Source organism: Nicotiana tabacum, chromosome 17 (genome assembly GCF_000715075.1).
Source record: "Nicotiana tabacum cultivar K326 chromosome 17, ASM71507v2, whole genome shotgun sequence".
NCBI lineage: Eukaryota > Viridiplantae > Streptophyta > Magnoliopsida > Solanales > Solanaceae > Nicotiana > Nicotiana tabacum.
Window position 1 is genome coordinate 109,100,594 of NC_134096.1, and position 15,956 is coordinate 109,116,549.

Below are 15,956 nucleotides of genomic sequence, written 5' to 3' on the forward strand. Positions count from 1 at the left end.
TTGTCTGAGAAGAGTTTGGAAATGGCTGTGGAAGGATTTGTTCATCGCGAACGCGAGGGGACGGTCGCGAACGCGAAGAGCAAACCCCTGGGCAGCAGAATAAAGTCAAAAAATTAGACTCCATCTCATTCTTACAGTTTTGGACGAAGAAAGCTCGGGTGAGGCGATTGTTCGAGGGATTTTTAAGGAAAACATTGGGGTAAGAATTCCTAACTCGATTTTGGTTAAAATACATGAATCTATTGTTGTTTTTATCATGAGATTTGTGGATTTGGTTGAAAATGATAGAAATTTTCTATACATTAAATTGAGAATTTGGAGGTTGATTCGTTATCGAAATTTGATAAAATTGGTATGGTTGAACTCGTATCGGAATAGGTGTTCGGATTTCATAAAACTTTTGCCGGGTTCCGAGAGGCGGGCCCCGCGTTGACTTTTTAGAATAAAATTTTAAGTTGGCGTTTTATTATCCGGAATTGTTTCCGATGAATTTTAATGAAGTTATAAATTAATTTGAATAGATTTGAGCTGTCCGGAGGTCAATTCAAGCAAGAATGCTATTTTGGAATATCGGCATAAATTCAAAAAGGTAAGTATCTTGCCTAACCTTGAGTGGGGGAATTACTCCTTAGGCATTGAGTTTTATGTGAAAATTGTAAAATTAAAAACCATGTGCGTGAGGTGACGAGTACGTACTTGGTTTATATGTGCAAATTATATCAGTAAATATTCGTAGATGCCCTTATGTATTAAATTGGAAAAATTTGTTAGAGCTTAGTAAATCTTTGATTTTTCATGCATCATTCCATGCTTGTCGAGTTTGTATTTTATATGATAATTTGAGGTGATTGCCACTTGAATTTTTATATGAATTTCGTGTGTTTGTTGATTTAATATTTCTTGGAGTTAATTTCATTATGGATCCCTTATCTGCAAATAATTATTAATTGAATTTGAAAAGAGGCATTAATATATTTATCAAAAATTTGGATTAAAGAGGCGCTATCCTATGCTGAGATACTTTTCCATCATTGTTGTTGTTTTGAGGTTCATATACGTTGTGTGGAGTCTTTGGGCTATTTACTGTGAAATTAATTGATTAGTTGTATCTTTGGAGTTGGTTGTGGCCTATGAGCAAATTATGATATGAATTTATTGTATCATGTTGTTGTGATAATATTCCGTATAAATTGTTGTGTGTTTTGAGTTATTATTATGAGGATATAAGGGTGACATTCCACTGTTGACATTATGTGGGTATAATGGTGGCATTTCATTCTGGTTATATGTGTTGGGATATTGTCTGGACGGAGCGATAAGGGTGGCTATAGGAGCGATAAGGGTGGCTATTGATATTGTCAGGGCGGAGGGATAAGGGTGGCTATTATTATGGAGTGATACGGGTGACTATTGTCAGGGATGAAACGTGATGATGTGGGATTATTGTGTTGGTGATTTTTATATGATATTGTGATTTTTCTGGTATTTATTTTTATCTCTTGTGCAACTTATCTTGTTATTTCGGTAAATTTGATAATAGATTGATTTATGAAAGAAATGTGGGTACGAGGTGCGGGAGAAATATGTTGATGTTTATTATTGGCAAGTGAGTTGTCTGTGCGGTTATGAAAGAAATATGGGCACGAGGTGCGGGAAAATATGATGATTTTTATTATTGGGACGTAAGTTGTCCGTGCGGTGTTGATAGATATATGGGCACAAAGTGCCGTGAAAATGTGAAAGTGAGCTGAGACCCGTGTTACGGAAATATGAAAGTGGGATGAGACCCATATTACAAAAAATATGAAAGTGGACATAGACTCATATTTTATGATTATGAAATGAGGTGTCACATAGTGACTTTTATTTGAAAGAATTATATTCAAAAGATTTTTATTGGAAATGATTTTATATTTGAAAGAAATTTATTTGAAAGAAAATATATATTCGGAAGGTATTTATTTGAAAGAATTATATGGAAATATTTATATTCAAAGGACTTGTTTAATTGGTTATATTTGTATTCCTTATTCGTTTGAGCAATAATTATGGTGTTCTTGCCGCCTTGCTATTTACATCACTAGTTGATTATTGTTGCTATCACTGTTATTTGCTTTCTATTATTTTGTATACTATATTTCACAGGTTATTAGACTTGTGAGTGTCTTGACTGTACCTCGTCTTTACTCCACCGAGGTTAGTCTTGATACTTACTGGGTACCGACTGTGGTGTACTCATACTACACTTCTGCACATTCTTTTACAGAGCCAGGTATTGGAGATATTGGACTCGGACAGAGTTAGTGTGTTGATCGCAAGGATTCAAGGTAGAGTTGTTTGGTCGTCGCAGTCCCTTGGAGTCTTTTCATTTTATTGTACTGTCAACTCTTATTCGAACAGTATTATATATTCGATCATTGAGATCATTGCATATATTCAGTTAGAGTTCGTAACACAGTATTACCAGACTTTGGAGGTTGTTATATTTGTTTCCACTTTTGGTTTCGACACTTGTATTAAATTATATATTTCAAAAAAATGATTGGAAATGTATTTGTAATCAGCTTACCTAGTCTTAGAGACTAAGTGCCATCATGACGTCTGTGGTGAGATTTTGGGTTGTGACATTTGGTTGGTAAAATTAATTATTAAAATATCATTCCGACCAATGTTAATCGGTAAGTCAATTAAACTATCAGATGGTCGTGTAGAGCATACCGACCAATGTTGGTCGGTAATTTTCAACCGATTTTGGTCGGTATGCTCTTCCGACTTTTAAAATACCGACCACGTGTTAATGGTCGCTTTTTGGATGGTTATTGGCCATTACCGACCTACTTTGGTCAGGTTTTTTGGACGGATTTTTCCGGATTTCTAGAAGTGTTGTACGACCTCGTAATAAAATCGTTGCTGGTACACCACTTGTTCTTATTGCTAACAATATCATGTCTCTTGATCTGATATTTGAAAGTAATGCATGATATATGAATATTATTTCGATTCCACCGGAGGTATCTACAAAGGATAATGCTGCTATACCAGAGTCGACTTTTTATAATATAGTCTTGAAAGTTTATTCTTGTTTAGAATTTAGCTTTGATTGTGCTTCATCAAACACTTGTATGACCTTCTTAGTATTATACTAATCTTTTTTTACTTTGCGATCTATTTTTTTTAATGTCTAACTCTCTTTTTATGGAATATATTTATGTACCCTAAGATTTTTTAACTTGAAAAATAATTCTACTCATATGATGAATTTAAAAAATAATTTAATTGGATTATCTTGCTAAATAATTAATTAAAAGATTTGATTATTTGATTTTAACATAAAATATAATTTATTTTCTGTTGATTTAGATTCTTAATATTAATTCATCTCATGTTTGAATATTTAGCCCTAATTGTAATTTTATCCACCATAAATTTTATTTTTAAAGAGTAAAAAGATCGATATGACATTCTACTTTTAGATCTTTATATTTGCAAAATCACTAATTGTATTGTCTCTTACCAACCTTTTTCTTTCTTTTCTCACACATTTATATTCCTAAAAGTTTTCTTAGTTGTTCTTTAATAATTGGGTATATTTTTCTATATTACTAGAAAAATTAATAATAAAAAATATTATTTGAGTAGGAAAGCAGTTCAAATATAATATAATAATATATTATCATGAAGAGTTTTTTCTCAATTTCAACGCTTTATGCAGTCCGTGTAGCATTTCTTTTATTTTTTCTTGGTATTGAATATTATGGAGCAGTAATATATTACTAATATTGAGAATTCTTATAAAAATTAATTTTATTAAACCTTCCTAAATATTTTTAATAAGAATTCAATAGAAAAGATTGTATTAATTTTAAAATCTTAAATATTATAAAAATTAGCATAGAAGTTATTGTAGTCCAAAAATATAAGTTATTACAGCTATGTCATTTCACTATGAATTCTTCTGTTTAATATTTTAGGGCTATTTTGGTCTATCAATATTATATTCATATTTTTATAATAATATAGTCTCTCCTGTTTCAAAATAGATTTGAACAATATAATATATTTTCAAATTAAATTAGTAATAGAAATATTTTAAGAAGTATATCCTAAAAGTAATAGGATTACATGGCTAAAAATATGTCAATATCCCAAAAGTAATTATGCTAATAGAAAATCTAATATGTCCTAAAGATATTAGGTTTACATGCTAACATGTAGCATTTCTATGCACGAAAATAATTATATACTAATAGGATTCCTAAAGGTAATGTAGTATTATGTCCTAAAACTAATAGGATTATAAGGCTAATGTCTAGAAATCTGATTATGTCCTTTTATTGTGAGTTATTATGCTTAATATTAAAAGATTATTTTTGTAATACAATATTTTATTCATACTTTTATAATAATATAGAATATAGATATAGGTAGATAGATATGTATCAATTTTTTAAACATACTAAAAAAATCAAAAAACACATTTGGAGTAGTTTAGTTTTTACACTGGTTGATTTTGGGATGGTAAAAAAAAAGAACCGAAAGTCCAGACGCCCATATTGTATGGCTTCTTCGACTTCATGATCAAACTGCAAATAGACCCAACACAAATGTACTCCTCCTTAAGCTAAGCAATGAAATTGATCTTCCAAAGCCCAAAGGCCCACTTTATTTTCCTAGGCATGCTAGATTCTGATGCTCAGTCGCAGAGTCTCGGGGCAATAACCTTTCCAATGGTTGTGGACCAAGAAGTTGTTGCAATTGTGAAACAGCACGGGCTAGTCAGTTTTCGAATTGATAATTGAAAAATAGTTAGCGTTTTCAAAGTCATTGAAAAATAATCACTATTTAGCTGCAACACGAAAAGTTCCAGCATAATATACTAGAAATTGATGCACCTGTGTAGAAATAGGGAGCTACAAAATCTTGAGAATTTTTCTTTGTGTTCCATTCAATATGTACAAGGATATTTATACAAGTATTCAATAGATAAGGACAAAAAATTAAACATACACCTGTCTTATATGTATTGGCTATCAATATAAACAAAAATACAGCTATATGTACTAATGTACTATGTACAATTTCTATATACCGTTAGAGGTATATTCAGGAATCTAAAGTTGTATTACAGTTATTTTGTATACAGTTATTTTGTATTTGAACTAAATGGCTCGTCTTCTTCTGATTATGTGTTGGGCTATGTTGAACCAGCAGACCTTGTGGCCCAATACATAAACTCTCTTTAGCATGTGGCCCAATACATAAACACTCTTTAGTATGTGTTTCAATATATAAGTCTTTAGTTTTCCGTCTAGATGCCTCGACAGATTTCAAGTTAGCCCCAATTCCCTCATCATACTTCGAATTAGCCCCAAATGTAGAACTCTCGAGATTGTTGATGCCACCCTCCCCTCCCCCAGCTGGAGGGGGTGTAGCGATCCCTAACTTGCCGAGAATCGAGTGGTGAGAAGGCCCAAAAATCAATTTTGTGAAGATGTCAGCGAGTAGTGAAGACGAGGGCACAAAAGATAAGGAGATTAAACCGGAAAGGAATTGTTGCCTCACAAAGTGACAATCAAGCTCAACATGCTTTGGTCTTTTATAAAATACCGGATTACGAGTGATGTGAATTGCAGCTTGTGAGTTTGAGTGAATTGGAATAGGGAGAGTCGGAGAAATTGACAAATCTGTGAGAAGCCTAGTTAACCAAGTGACTTCGGCAACTACTCGTCTTATAGATCGATATTCCACTTCTGCGGACTACAAAGAAATTGAAGCTTGCTTCTTAGATTTCCACAAAATTGGTGACCCTCCTAGAGTCACAAAATACCTACTGATCGATTTTCGAGAATTAACACAAGACCCCCAATATGCGTCGCAAAATGCTAGAAGTTTTAAAGAAGGATCAGCAGACACAAAAAGTCTTTCCGGGATTTGATCTGAGATATCTAACCACTCGAAGAGCTGCATTGAAGTGTGGCAGGCGAGGTTATTGCATAAATTGACTTAGGTGTTGCACTGGATATGAAAAATCTGGTCGTGTGTGAGTTAAATAGTTCAACTTTCCAAGAAGCAGTCGATACATAGAAGGATCTGAAAGGAGCTCCCCGGATTCACTGCTGAGCTTACATGAAGGATCCAGAGTAGATGAGACAGAGGGCAAATGGTTGCAATCGAACTTATCGAGAACCTCTAAGGTAAATTTTCTTTGACTGATAATTAAACCTTGGGTCTCACGTAGAGTTTCAAGTCCCAAAAAATAATGTAATTCACTTATATCTTTGATTTGAAATTCATTATGAAGGAAACTTTTCAATTGAGCTAAATCTTCTTCGTTATTTCTAGTGAGAAGTATGTCGTCAACATAACCTGCTACAATTGAGATTGAGTCCTCTGATTTCTTATAAAAAAAAAAGAGTAGTCGTTAAGAGAGGAAGAAAAACCTTTGAAGTTTAAGGCTGTTGTAAGCCTTGCATACCATTGGCACGAGGCTTGCCTCAAACCATAAATTAAAGTGATTTGCGATGTAAACAAACATGGTTAGGACTGGGTGGTATCATTCTTGCTGGGAACTTTATGTACACTTCTTCTTGTAACTCCCCATGAAAGAATGCATTGTTAACATCTAGTTGTGAAATTTTCCACCATTTCTTGATGGCAACATCTAGAAGGCATCTTATAGTTGTCATCTTAACAACAGGGGAAAAGGTTTTTGGAGCTATACCAGCTTAATTGGCAACATTAGCACTGACATCTGGATTTGAACACACTAGTTGTGCACCCTTCACCTGCTGAAGCAATTGAACAAGTTGAGAAACATGTTCCTGTGTGAGCTGGTTGTTAACATTCACTGCTTCAATAGCATTTTGTTCCTCTGTTCCACTTACTGAGTATGTTGCATTGCTTTTAGCAGGTCCCTGAAACTTCCTCGGCTTGGTGAATTTGAAATTTGCTGGAAAACCAATGATCTTGTAGCACTTATCCACTAAATGCCCAGATTTTTTGCAGTAGGAATAAACCAGGTTGTTTTTCTTTCCTTTGAAGTCAGAATTTTCAAACTTTTGACCTGTTTGATTCTGATTTGCAGCCATAAAGGATGAAGAGTCTCCAGGAAAGTGAGAGTTCACATAAACTTCCCTCTGTTTTTCATCTTGCATCAAGAGGGAATAAGCATGACCCACAGTTGGAAGGGGTAACATCATTAAGATACTATTTTTCACAGAAGCATAGGCGTCATTCAATCCCATGAGAAACTTAATCAACCTCTCATCCTGAAGTGACTTGGCCATTTTGACTTTTCCTCCATAATTGCACTCACATGAGCACTTGACATGAGTGTTCAAGGTATCCAGTTCATCCCACAATCTCTTTATCTTAGTGAAATAGCCTGCTACTTCACTTGACCCCTGGATTAAATCACTCAATTGCTTCTGTAAATGATACATCTTTGCACCATTTGACTGACCAAATCTGTCTTCCAAATCATCCTACTGATCTTTGGTTGTTTGAGAGTATATGACATTATCAGCTATTTCTCTCGAAAGAGAGTTCAATAGCCAAGATATCATCATGTCATTACACCTACTCCACAGTTTAAAGTCAGGTGTTTCTGAGCTTGGTGCAAGGCAGGTACCATCAATGAATCCTACCTTGTTGTTGGCAAAACAAGCTATAAGGGTGACACTGCGCCAACCTCCATAGCTTCTACCATCAAAGCTTGTGTTTACCAACTTCATTCCTCGTGAATCAGAGGGGTGAAGAAAGTAGGGATGGGTTGAGTCATTTATTCCACCTCTATTATTCCCAGAATTGGTGATATTTATTGAAGTGGCCTCAGTAGATTCAGGTGTAGAACCCACTGAAGATTAAAGATTGAAGAATGAAAATGAAGGAAAAAAGAGAAACTGATGAAGAGAAAGATAATAGGATCGATCTTAGAGCTAGTGCTTTGATACCATGTAGAAATAGTGAGCTACAAAATCTTGAGAATTTTTCTTTGTGTTCCATTCAATCTGTACAAGGATATTTATACAAATATTCAATAGATAAGGACAAAAAATTAAACCTACACTTGTCTCCTATGTATTGGCTATCTAATATAAACAAAAAATACAACTATATGTACTAATATACTATGTATAATTTTCTATATACCGTTAGAGGTATATTCTGGAATCTAAAGTTGTATTACAACTATTTTGTATTTGAACTAAATGGCTTGTCTTTTTCTGATTATGAGTTGGGCTGTGTTGAACCAGCAGACCTTGTGGCCCAATACATAAACTCTCTTTAGCATGTGGCTCAATGAATAAATACTTTTTAGTATGTGTCCCAATACACAAGTCTTTAGTCTTCAGTCTAGATGTCTCGACAGACTTCAAGTTAGCCCCAAATTCCCTTACCAGACTTCGAATTAGCCCCAAATGCGGAACTCTCGAGATTGTTGATGCCAACAACCTGTGTATGAACTTCTAGCATATTATGCTAGAACTCCAACACACGAAAAGTTCCAGCATAATATACTGGAGATTGGAGCACCTGTGTATGGACTTCCAGCATATTATGCTGAAAATCTAGTATATTATGCTGGAACTCCAGTATATTATGCGGGAAATATTTTCCAGATTTTGAACAGTATTTTCGTTCAGATTTATCTTTACATGAAAAGTGGCTAAATTTTAATTAATTTGAAATTGTGGCTATTTTTCAATTACCACTTGTAAATATGACTATTTTTGAATTTCATCCGTTGTAATTAGATGAATTTTCATAAAGCAGTATATATTTGACGCGTTATGTAATTTTTGCTTATATTTAAAGAGCAATTTGGAGTGCCAAAGTGTACTTTCTTTATCCCATTTAACACGCCATTACTACTGTTTGATGACTCAAACAACTTTAGTTTTTACTAAACAATTTCAAGGATTTATTCAATATTCATAATTTTTATATATTATCATTTCAATTACTCGTACAACTTTTCATGTAGCTTCTCTAAATAAACTTTATTTTAAAAAGTAAGTCATCAACGTGCAATTATACATATAGTTGCCCATATTTAATGTTTATTTTTTCTAATCGGTATACATAGATTATACATAGTTATATATATATTGTACATGAATATATATATATATATATTATACCTCCGCTGACTATTTTAAGTTTAAGAAATTAGATGAAAAGCTATTTGAGTAAATTTTCAATACTTAATAATCAAGAAATATATAAGATAAACAATAACTTTAACCAAACCAAGTTGGATTTTCAAAGTATGGGGTAAGGAGAGATCCAAGGGGTTGTGGTGCAAATAATCCCGCGACTCTCTTTACAGATTCAAACTAATCTCACGAATAGATCACAAAGAAAAAAAATGAACTCGTATATTCTCACATGAAATTTCAAACTAATCTCATAGATAAATCAAAAAAGTAAAACAAATTTAAGAAAAATAATGTAAAAATACATCGATAGGAATGCACAACACAATTAAAAAGTGTAGACTGCCATGATTGCACTAAAACAAATCTTAATCAATAATAGAGTGCATCGACTTTTCTATTTGCCCCTCTTGTACCTACTCCATATTTAAATCCATGAAAAAAGTAAGGAATTGTGAATCCAAATAAGATTAACACAAAATTGACCAACTTATGCACAATTCCAGGATCGCAATCTCAATCATGGTCCCCATCTCTTCATAAAAAACTCTGCTACTGGAAAACTATTTAAACTTCACACGTGCTCCAATTATACTACTACCATATTCAAATGGGTTTTTATTATAAAAATCAGACAATATAATATCCTCTTGCCAGCTAATCATGTTTGCTGACATGCATAATATTGATGTTCATTTATATGTACTAATTGTGTAAAATTTTATATTAAGTGTGTAGTTTAACATGCTATAACAAATAATTTGCCTTATTATTTAGATTTTAATATCACTATTAAGAATGATTATATATAATTAATTTTTTTTAAAATGTGATAGTTTAATTTTTTAGCACGGTCTATAAGTTACCCTCTATTTAAAAATCTCTAGGTTTAAGGCCTTTACTAAATGGCAGATGAACGCATGTGTTTGCTGGTGGCCAAGATTCTTGACAGCTGTAGTTTGACTGGATCGACTTGCTTCGTTTGCATTATGTTCGCCGACGATTTAAATAAGTTCCATAAAAAAGAACCAAAAATGGCAACACAGGAACATTTTACTTGGACCTTGTAGAAGGGTAATCAAAGATAGAATCATCTCTATTTCATCATGAGACAATCATAGCTTACTCTCTGTCATTTTGCTACAAAAGTCCTCTTATCTGTTCTTCTTTCAGGTGTACTTTCTTTCTTATTCCTCTCTTGAGGTACATTTGATTTGTTAAAACATGTCACTGCAGAGACAAGGAATGCAGAACCTTCGACTTCTGTTTATTCTTCTATTATCATTCTTTTTGTCAAAATGTTATACCCAAGAAACCTTTCTCCACTGTATTTCTAGTCAATTTTCCAAAAGTAACATCACAGGAGTTGTGTATTCTCCAAAATCACCAACATATTCATCTATTATAGATCATGCCCAGAAAAACCCAAGATGGTTAAATTCTTCATCTGCACATCCCCTCTTCATTATTGCCCCTCGTAAAGAATTTGAACTTAGACCTGCTATTCTTTGCAGCAAAATATTTGGTCTGCAAATTAGAGTGTTAGGGGGTGGTCATGATTATGAAGGTGTCTCCTTTCGTGCCGAATCCCCGTTTGTCATGATTGATATGAGTAATCTTGATGAAATCAACATTGACTTGGAGGAAGAAACAGCCTGGATTCAAGCAGGGGCGACATTGGGACAATTATACTATGAAATTGCAAAGAAAAGTAGACTACATGCATTTCCAGGAGGCATATGCTTTACTACTGGAAGTGGTGGGCTAATTAGTGGTGGAGGACTAGGTTCTTTCATTCGGAAATTTGGGCTTGCAGCAGATAATGTTATCAATGCTCGTGTTATGGATGCTAATGGAAGAATCCTTGACAGAAAATCAATGGGAGAAGACTTTTTTTGGGCCATAAGAGGAGGTGGAGGTGCAAGTTTTGGAATCATTCTTGCTTGGAAACTCAAACTTGTTCATGTCCCTGAGAAGGTTTCTGTTTTCAGGGTTCATAGAATGCTCGTGGGAAATACTATAAATCTCCTCCAGCAATGGCAACATACAGCACATTTACTGCCTAAAGAGTTCTTCTTAAGAATGATTATGCAAAATGATGGAGCAGGAAAGGAAAAGAAAGTCAAAGTCACATTTGAAGCACTATTTCTTGGGACAGTTAGTGATTTAATTCCAATTGTAAACCAAAACTTCCCTGAGTTTAATTTGGAGCACAAGGATTTCTTCCAAGAGCCAGTAATAAATTGCACTGAGAAACCTTGCTTGAAGAAAGAATGCCATGAAGTTCCCTGGATTGGATCTGTCTTGTTTTTGTACAATAAAGGAGTGAACGAATCACTTGAGGTTTTGTTGGATAGCAGTATTCCTGTATATAAGAATTATTTCAAGGGAACATCTGATTTTGTGAAGACTCCAATTCCGGAAAACAGATGGAAAATGATAGAAAGACTGTTTCTTGAAGAGGACAAACCTATGATTATATTAGAACCATTTGGTGGAAGGATGGATGAAATTTCAGAATCAGAACTTCCTTTCCCTCATAGAAAAGGAAATTTGTACAACATTCAGCACTTAGTGAATTGGGACGATAACAGTGAAAGTGTATCGAGGAAAAAGATAGAATGGATGAGAAAATTTTACATGAAAATGGAGCCATTTGTTGCCAATTCTCCTAGGACAGCCTATCTCAACTATAGGGATCTTGATTTTGGGACTAACCAAGAAGACTATAGCTATTCCAAGGCCAAAATCTGGGGTGAAAAGTATTTCAAAGGCAACTTTGAGAGGCTGGCTAAAGTGAAGAGTCAGGTAGATCCAGAAAACTTTTTCAGATACCAACAAAGCATTCCACCTTTTGCTATAACAGGACTGACAAATTTAGTTGATGAAAGATGGGCAAGTGTTTACATCCCACCTGAATTACAGTTATTCTGATATGTAACTTATTGCAAATGTATCTACAAAGGCAAAAGTCAATACAAATGTACTTTACATGGATGGTTATCAAAATGCAATCAGCCTCATATTCACAAGCAAAAAGAAATATTTGCTATATGAATCAAACACACATACTCTTTATCAGAAAGTGAAGAATCTTTCTATGATTGCCTGTTTAGTTTGTGTTTTCCAAAGCTAACAAACTCTAGTCTTCTCATCATATTAGAAAAACAAGGTGGTAGGAACAATTTCCAAATCCACAATAATAACCAAAATAGAGATGGTTTTATCTTATAAAATTTGGCTTTAGGCCACAAAACTCGTTGGGCTGCCCTTAGACAATAGCAGTAGAAAATAGAAATATTAAAACTTCTATCCTTTCAGTTACTTAGAGGGGATTTCCCTATAAACCTACCCTGAAGACGAACTAATGTGTTACGATATATATTCCTACAATTCTTTGTAGTTTGAAAAAAATATCAACCATCATCAGTACTGTTCTATTGATAATTAGTTTTGCTTGACATTCTCTCTGTTCTAATTTAATATTCATTTCAGTCTTCTTTAAGTAAATATAGATATTTTCTTAGAAATTCTAAAGTTCTATGAGACAATTTACTTTGCTCTAAACAATCTATTTTATCTTCTATGATCGAAATGTCAATATGTTGCTCCAGGCACTCCCTTAGTTAATGTCGTTTCAATTTCTTTTCAATAACCTTGAAAAACTTGAGATGAACGAGATCATTGATACGTTATAACTCAAATACTAAACTTACAAAATGAAACAGTTTCTACCGAAATGCTTGGAAAAGGAACTACTAGTATATAAATCAAATAGATAATTGCTAGACCTAATGTTCCTAATAAAATAATTAAATAGTTAGAGTAAGTATCTAACCGAAAGAATTAACTTTGATAGCACCTTATTAATAGTACTAGTTAATAGTATTAATACTTAAAAACAATTAATTTAGGATTTAAAGCTGTCACCCTAATTAGTAGTCATAAGAAACATAATTAATTTGAGAGATTAATCTTGCTTCTCTCTTTTGTTGGACGTTTGTGAAAATGTTTTGTTTATGTGCATGTTTCAAACGCCTAATTAATGGTAGTAATAAATAGAATTAATTTGATATCTTGAGCTGGCCGTGCAATTATTAATTATAGAGTAGTAGTAATATAAGACCAACAATGTGGAAAAGCCAACGATGAACCGTTGATAGCCATTCGATATATTTTTCCCTCTGTTACAACTTCAATGACATCAGCAAAGTCAATTTATGTTTTAAAAGTCCAATTCGAAGAAATTTCCCATCGCCAATATTAACTATACCACATCAAAGTATATTTTTATGGATAATACAAATCTTGCCAACTGAAAACCCGGTTTAGATGTCTGTATCTTAACGTGCTTTGGGTCAAAGTCAAACTGTTGAATAAAGTCAGAAACTAATATGCATTCAAATACATTAAATTTCTTTTATCAGTCACTCAAATACACCAAATTCCTCTGTATAAATGTAGATTATTTGAAACGGTACTCACGAGCAAATTCATCTTCTTTCCCTCAAAGCATGATATAGCTCATTCTTTGTCATTCTCGCATTAGAAAGTACTCTTAATTCTTTTTTATAGCAATCTCTTGCATGAAAAGAAATGGGCAGACTTCAATTTCTCTCTCTTTTAATTTTTTCATTCTTTTTGTTAAAATGTTCCTCCCAACAAGACTTTCTCCACTGTGTTTCCAAATACTCTAAAAACAATATTACCAAAAACATTTACACCCCAAACACTCCAACTTATTCATCTATCCTGGAATACGCTCAAAAGAACCCCAGATGGTTGAATACTTCACATCCCCTCTTTATTGTCTCCCCTAGGAAAGAATCAGAAATCAAGCCTGTTATCCTTTGTGGTAAAAAACTAGGCTTGCAAATCAAAATAAAAAGTGGTGGCCACGACTATGAAGGCATATCTTATCGTTCTGAATCCCCATTTGTTATGCTTGATTTAAGCAGTCTTAACAAAATCAAGATTAATCTCAAGGACGAAACAGTTTGGGTTCAAGCTGGGGCGACCCTTGGCCAGCTTTACTATGCAATTGCCAAGAAAAGTAAAGTGCATGGATTTCCAGGAGGAGTTTGCTTTAGTATTGGCACTGGTGGAATCATCAGTGGTGGCCTCGGCGCTCTGATGAGAAAGTTTGGCCTAGCAGCTGATAATGTTGTAGACGCTCGTGTAATGGATGTCCATGGAAAAATCCTTGACAGAGAGAAAATGAAAGAGGATTTGTTTTGGGCAATAAGAGGAGGTGGAGGAGCAAGTTTTGGTGTCATTCTTGCATGGAAACTCAAACTTGTTCGTGTTCCTGAAAAGGTTACTGTTTTCACAATTCGTAGGAAGTTAGAGGGTAACAAAAATCTTCTCCAAAAATGGCAAAATATATCACATCAGCTACCTGAAGATTTGTTCATTAGAGCTATTATTCAAAATGGTAGAACAGGAAATAATGATGAAAAGTTTTTGGAATTCTATTTTCAAGCACTATATGTTGGACCAGTTGATGAGTTAATTCCATTACTTAAAGAAAAATTCCCTGAGTTTGATTTGGAGAAAAAAGATTGCTTCCAAGATCCTGTTAATGCAGAGAAAGAATGCTATGAAGTTCCCTGGATCGGGTCAGTCCTGTATTTCTTTTTTAGGAAACCAAATGAATCACTTGAAGTTCTGTTTGATAAGACAATTCCAACACAGAAGAACTATAACAAAGGGACATCTGATTTTGTGAAGAGTCCAATTCCTGAAAATGGTTGGGAAATAGTAGAAAGACTGTTTTTGGAAGAAGAAAGACCCCAGATAATTTTGGAGCCATTAGGTGGAAAATTAGATGAAATTTCAGAATCTGAAATTCCATTCCCACATAGAAAGGACAATTTGTATAATATTCAGTATTTGGTCAACTGGGGTGATAATAGTGAGAGTGTATCAAGCCAGAAGATAGCATGGATTAGGAAACTTTACAAGGAAATGGAGCCATTTGTTGCAAAATCTCCAAGAACTGCTTATTTGAATTACAGGGACCTTGATTTTGGAACTAATGAAGAGGACTACAGCTATTCCAAGGCCAAAATCTGGGGTGAAAAGTATTTCAAGGGCAACTTTGAGAGATTGGCCAAAGTAAAGAGTAAGGTGGATCCCAGCAATTTTTTCAAAAATGAACAAAGTATTCCACCTTATCGAACTTATTATAGCTGAAGAGGACCAGAGTGCATACAGGGTTTCATGTGTATGTTAATCAGCTGAAAAATAATAATCTAAGCTGGTTATTTGAACTTTGAAGTTTTACAAAGACTACTATTCTAGAATAAGAAAATATTCATGTGGACAATTTAATTTGGTACATGTTCTATAAATGTATCATTTTGTCAACTTCATTACAGCTTTGCAGAACAAATATTGAATGCTCTTATCTGGATTAAAATAAATCTTGAATTTATGTTGCTCTATTGTTCTTTTAATTTTACTTATAGCTTGTATCTGTATTTAGAAATTCATTATGTTGCTATGTGTTCGATTGTAAATTCAAAATTTATAAACTTCAAATCCTAGCTGCGCCTTTCATCTTTGACGTGCATTAGAAGGGATGCACGTTCCAGATTTTTGGCAGAAGTCAGGAACCAAAGTAACGCATGAAATCTGAAAAGAACAATATTAATGTGCAAAAAAAAAAGAAGCAACAGAAGTACATATTGTGCATTCTTAGCATGCCATACAAGTTTGGGCTACCGGCCGTTGGTCAAGATTTTCTGCACATTAATCCTAGCTCCGCCTCCTATCTTTGGTAGAAGTCTTTGATGC

General features: G+C 33.8%; 2 protein-coding genes across 2 annotated transcripts; both read left to right on the plus strand.

Moving 5' to 3' along the window:
• The first annotated feature begins 10,094 nt into the window (after positions 1–10,094).
• LOC107807516 (berberine bridge enzyme-like 22) lies at positions 10,095–12,269 on the plus strand. The gene has a single exon (XM_016631923.2). The coding sequence runs from the start codon at positions 10,383–10,385 to the stop codon at positions 12,090–12,092; it is 1,710 nt and encodes a 569-aa protein (XP_016487409.1). The 5' UTR covers positions 10,095–10,382; the 3' UTR covers positions 12,093–12,269.
• Positions 12,270–13,584: 1,315 nt separating this feature from the next.
• LOC107807513 (berberine bridge enzyme-like 22) lies at positions 13,585–15,592 on the plus strand. Its single transcript, XM_016631919.2, has one exon. The coding sequence runs from the start codon at positions 13,755–13,757 to the stop codon at positions 15,351–15,353; it is 1,599 nt and encodes a 532-aa protein (XP_016487405.2). The 5' UTR covers positions 13,585–13,754; the 3' UTR covers positions 15,354–15,592.
• Positions 15,593–15,956: the final 364 nt, after the last annotated feature.